This window comes from Arachis ipaensis, chromosome B08, assembly GCF_000816755.2.
Source record: "Arachis ipaensis cultivar K30076 chromosome B08, Araip1.1, whole genome shotgun sequence".
Taxonomy (NCBI): domain Eukaryota; kingdom Viridiplantae; phylum Streptophyta; class Magnoliopsida; order Fabales; family Fabaceae; genus Arachis; species Arachis ipaensis.
The window spans coordinates 5536547-5542725 of NC_029792.2; the positions used below are offsets into that span (position 1 = coordinate 5536547).

The window sequence follows — 6179 nt, forward strand, 5'->3', positions numbered from 1 at the left end:
CCGTTTGATCTTAATTATAAAAAAGATATAATATATATAATTAAAATCAATCATTAAAAATTACTAAACTGATGTAGTGGTATACTTAAAAATTTTTCTATACAATATATTAAAAATTGGTTCAAATCAGATGTCAATCATACCCTAGCTAGTAGTTAGGGAATAACTTAGCTTGATTCTTCATTATAATGGGCATTTAACTACTAAATCTAAACAAGAATATGGTCTGTTTAACTCTATGCATTATGTATATATCCTCATTTTTAAGGTTGGTATAGTACTATAGTATATGGACTATTATAGTACCTAGTGGGGGCCACCTAGCTAGTTCAAGAATCTCATCTAGGGCTATATTACTTATTAGTTCTCTACATCATTATTTTTGGTATTATATCAATAATATGCGAACATAGTACAACTGGAACTTTTTTATGATAAGTTTCATTCATATATATTAATGAAAAATTTTCAAGTGTACCGTACCGGCGTACCGGTGTTTCAGTTATTTTTAACCGTTGATCTTAATTATAAAAAATATATATAATATATACAATTAAGATCAACAGTTAAAAATCACTAATACACCGGTACGATGATATATTTGAAAATCTTTCATAATTAATTACAACTTACGGTACGGAAGTATCTTAGAGAAAGAGGTCTTTTCTCTTTCAGAGGAGACAAAAATTGTAACAAGATAAAGAACATGAAGTATAATTAACTGAAATTTCTTTTTATTTATTTATTTTTTTTGGGCTTTGCAGTCATTACACCTGCCACTTCAACCCAGCACTTCAACAACACGTACAATTTTTAACATTTCAGTATAGTGGGCCTAACAAAAAATGGGCCCAACAAAAGACAGCCCTGTCGCTCCAAAATAGGTCCAAAATGACCAAAAATATCTAATATAACATAACTATATAAGCATAAATCTGCCACTAAAATCAAATAATTTATGTATAAATTTATATGTAGTTTAATTTATTTTTGTGTATTTATATTTTAATATGTATTTTATATTAGTGACTAACTTTAATGACTGATTTTAATGTGCACGTAACATAATCAATATAAAAAATACATCAGCAAAGCAAGGTTTCTCATGTAGGAGGTGTGGGAAAACAAGAGATCAAGCAATTCAGCAGAAGGCAGAAGTAAATCCTAATGTAACCATTTTCAAGGCTAAACTATTGGAACAGGAATACTTAGAGACAAAAGAGCAAATGATTCCAACACTCCAAACAATTTGAAGAGGAGACAGAACAATTAGTAATTGAAACCAAACCAGTTGGTTCACTTACCAACTGAAGTAAGGGTTCGGTTCGAATTTTGTCTATGCATGCAGCAATTTATTGGTCAATAATAAACCTTTAAATAGAGTTCAGGACTATAGAAGATTAATCCTTTGACAGTTCGGTTGAGACTGTTAGATGGGTGTAGTCCTTGCTTTATACATAATTAAATAGTGATCACCTAATGTTCAAGCCAACCAATCTAATGCTTTGCTGAGTCTTCAGTCTCAATCTCAACCCCCACCAAATTATGCTTTATATAGTTCTTCAGGTCTAAAACTATCATTCACACGCAAATAAGATACCATTGAGTAGATTTAATAAAACATCCTCAATTCATTCTTTCTTTGATTCTAGCTAGTCCATTCCATTATGCTGGGAATAGCAGCATGTATGGTGGTAGTGAGTGTTGTAATTTATGCATATAAAAGAATAATGCCTCCTCCACCAAAGGGTCCTCCTGTTATTACTTCACCAAGAATTAAGCTGAGAGATGGTAGACACTTGGCTTATAGCGAGAGGGGGGTCCAGAGAGAAAATGCTACATACAAGGTCATTCTTGTTCATGGCTATGATAGCTCCAAGGATATCTATTTGCCTCTTTCTCAAGTAAGAACTCCATTTGCCTCTCCAAGGATATTTAATTCGAAAAATGATTGCATATAATGAGAGTGACATACATGCAGGAAGTGATGGCAGAGCTGGGTTTGTACATTGTGACATATGACAGAGCAGGGTATGGAGAAAGTGATCCAAATCCAAAGCGCAATGTGAAGAGTGAAGCATTTGATATTCAAGAACTTGCTGAGCAGTTGCACCTGGGTTCTAAATTCTATCTTATTGGGATGTCCATTGGAACATACCCTGTCTGGGCCTGTCTCAAATACATACCCCACAGGCATGCTAATTAATTTGACCGTAAATATTCACAAATAACTTCTCTAAAAATTTTAGGTTTAATTACTCTGTTGGTCCTATAGTTTCATGAAATTTTTAATTAGGTCTCTATACTTTTTTTCTTTTTAATTGGGTCCCTACACCAAACTTTTTTTTCAAAAGTCCCTCTTAGTAGTAATTGGTTTAATTTTATAGGGACCCAACTAAAAAAAAAAATTGGTACAGAAACCTAAATAAAAGGAAAAAAAAAGTGTAGGGACCCAATTAAAAAAAAATTGTGTAAGGACTCAATTAAAAGAAAAAAAAATATAGGGACCTGATGGAAAATTTTGCGAAACTATAGAGACCAGCAGAGTAATTAAACCAAAATTTTATAATAGATTAGATCTTTGAGATAAGAGAATGGTGAAAATTTGCATGTTATTATTTTCGTATAAAATTAATAATTAATAATTATTAGATGAAAATTTAATGAAACATGTAAAATTATTTAATCATTTTCAATTATTAATTTCATATTGAAAAAATATCTGCATATGGTATCAACTGTGGAGAATGATTAACTGCTTGAGGAATGGAGAATAATTACGTATGGTAAAAGTTGTTTTAGAGTTCTCTCCTGTTAATTAGGTGTTGGTTATGTCTGTTTATGTTGTTTTCTATGAGACCAAAATCTTTGTTCCCAGATAATAATACGCCCAAGAAATAACTGATTCTTAGATTGGCTTCTATGGTGATTAGGGCTGTGCTTTTTGTCTGATTATATTTAGTGCGACATAAACTTAAAAGTAGTATTCTAGGCTGTCTTTATATTGGAGAGGTTATGGTTTTTTGGTGATGGTGTTTTAGATATGTAGGTACGGTGTTGCTTAGGCAGTTAGGTCTTTTGGTTAGAGTTTTAGTTTGGGTTTGCTTTTATTATGGTTTTGAATTTTTGTCTTTCTACCACTGTTTAAATAATCAAGAACCACTCTTATGGATTTATTAAAAAAATAAAAATATCTACATATGAGTCTTTATTTAAAAATAATCAATTAAATCTCTAGATTTATAAAGTCGACTTACTTGATATATTTTTTTAGATTTATTAATACTTTTAATCTTAAAGACGCATAATTCTATAATTTCATCTCAAATTTTTTAGAGGTTTATTTTATGAAAAATAATTGATATTTCTAATTTTAAGAAATTATAATTCTATAATTTCATCTCAAAAGTATTTTTAATTTTAAGGACCTATAACTCTATAATTTCATCTCAAATTTTTTAGAGGCCTATTTTGTGAAACTTAATTGATATTTCTAATTCTAAGAAATTATAATTCTATAATTTCATCTCAAAAGTACTTTTAATTTTAAGGACCTATAACTCTATAATTTCATCTCAACATTTTTTAGAAGCGTATTTTGTGAAAAATAATTAATACTTTTAATTTTAAAGACCTATAATTCTATAATCTAAAAAATACTTTTAATTTTTAATGGCCTATAACTCTATAATTTCATTTCAAAATTTTTAGAGGTCTATTTTCTGAAAAGTAGTTGATAGCATTTGATGGTTGGTGCAGAATACTTTTATTAATTTATAAAAAAATAAAAATATTTACATACGAGTCTTTACCTAAAGATAATCAATCAAGTCTTTAGATTTATAAATTCGTCGACTTACTTGATATATTTGCTAGACTTATTAATACTTTTAATTTTAAGAACGTATAACTCTATAATTTCATCTCAAAATTTATTAGAGGCCTATTTTATGAAAAATAATTGATATTTCTAATTCTAAAAAATTATCAAGACTACAATTCTATAGTTTCATCTCAAATTTTGTAGGAGTCTATTTTGTGAAAAGTAATTAATTCTTTTTATTTTAAAGATCTATAAATCTATAATTTTATCTAAAACATACTTTTAGTTTCAAGAACCTATAACTCTATAATTTCAACTCAAAATTTGTAGAGATCTATTTTCTGAAAAGCAGTTGATGCTTGATAGCATTGAGGTTGGTGCAGGCTAGCTGGTGTGTCACTAGTAGTTCCTGTGATAAATTTCTGGTGGCCTTATTTTCCTCCAAAATTGGTGAAGCGGGAATTTGAGAAGCAACTTAAAAGGGACCAATGGAAACTGCGGATTGCCCACTATGCCCCTGGATTTGTGCTTTATTGGTGGATGACCCAGAAGTTCTTCCCTCGTGATTCTATATCTGAGAGACACCCTATACTTCTTAACAAACGAGACCTGGAAACTATGCAGCAAATGTCACAAGTACCTATGCCCAATCAGGTCCAATTTCCATTGCTACCTACTCTCTTAGAGTTTAATTTGTTATATTTACATTCAATAATATAGTGAATCAATTGATGTTGCAGCATAAGATACGGCAGCAAGGTGAATATGAATCCTTGTATCGAGATATGATGGTGCATTTTGGAGACTGGGAATTTGACCCTATGGAGCTTCAAAATCCATTCCCACAAAATGATGAGGCTTCTTATGTGTATCTATGGCAGGGTCATGAAGACAAGCTTGTTCCATTTCAGCTACAAAGGTTCCTTGCAAGGCAACTACCTTGGATAAGGTACCATGAAGTTCCGGATGGTGGACATTTCATCATTCATGAAAAGTACTTGTGTGAAGCTATTTTTAGAGAACTTTTGCTTGGAGAACAACCAAAAATTAATTAATCATTGATTTGGCTAATTAATCAGACCAAACAGAACATGTCTTGATGTAATAAATAAAAAGTAAATAGTCAAATTAGTTTTTAAAAAAATTATTTATTTTTTAAATTGGTCTCTAAAAAGTTTTTTTAATTAAATTTATTTTTAAAGATTTTAAGTTAGTCATGTAAAGTCTTTCTGTCACTTTCATTACTAATGGCGTCAGAATTTGCTAATGTAGCATATTATGTGACACATAACACATACTTAGTAGTCTTAATTGATTATTAATATGACCAGTTTATGAAATTAGATTAAATCAATTTCAAATTGAGAGATTTCAATGTCTTAAGTTTTTTCCTTAATTAGGTTTTGATTTGATCTAATTTTATAAATTTATTATGTTAATAGTCAATTAAGACTTTTAGGTGTATGTTATGGTATCACTTAGTGTGTTATATTAACAAATTTTGACACCATCAATAAAAAAAGTGACGGAAAAACTAACGTGATTAACTTAAAATTTTTCAAAGATAAATTTGATTAAAACAATTTCCAAAACCAATTTGAAAAACGAATAATTTTTTGGGGAAGAATTTGCCTATTTACAAAATAAATAAATAACAATGTAATAATGCTATATGTGTTAACCAAAAAACATTGCTTGAATAATAGGCTAATTTTTCCTTATATGATTGACTTGTTTATCACTTTGCGTGGGTATTCATACCGGGTCTAACTATATATTAGTGTATCTTGTACGTAATTAATGAGATTAGGAAGAATTTAACACAGCAGCATAACATACGTAACTCCATCTCCATCTCTCCTATCTGGGAAAAAGAATGTTCTACATTTGATTCCTGCCACAAAATAATCACATCAAAATTTGTCTATATATATCCACGTTATTATTTTAAGGAAAATTTAGTCCCCCAATCCGTGTCTGACTGTCTGTGTTCTAAAATAATTAAATATTGCGTCAGGCGCACTTTTATAGTGGGGTAACACTTGAATTAGTAAATAGTAATTAGTAAATAGTAAATAACTAACATTTTATTAAAATTAAATTCTCCGCAAGAAGCAATTACGAATTGCAAGCAATATTGTATGAGTATAGATAATCTCATATTAATTATTAAATCAAAACTTGCAGGATTAATCAAAATAAAGAAAGGAGCCATAAAACAATAAAAGTGACGGTGACATGCATCCAGCTAAATATATAAAAGAATATTCTTAAAATATCTTGGTATAAACTCCCGCAACCCTCACCACACAAACATTCATCTTCTGCTATGTTTATACGACCTTACCAAACATAG

The 6179-nt window shown here is 29.7% G+C and overlaps 1 protein-coding gene across 1 annotated transcript; it reads left to right on the plus strand.

Annotated features, from left to right (window-relative positions):
• LOC107613751 lies at window positions 1567-5640 on the plus strand. The gene is made up of 4 exons (XM_016315877.2): window positions 1567-1904; window positions 1982-2193; window positions 4207-4477; window positions 4564-5640. The coding sequence occupies exons 1-4, from the start codon at window positions 1668-1670 to the stop codon at window positions 4876-4878; spliced, it is 1035 nt and encodes a 344-aa protein (XP_016171363.1). The 5' UTR covers window positions 1567-1667; the 3' UTR covers window positions 4879-5640.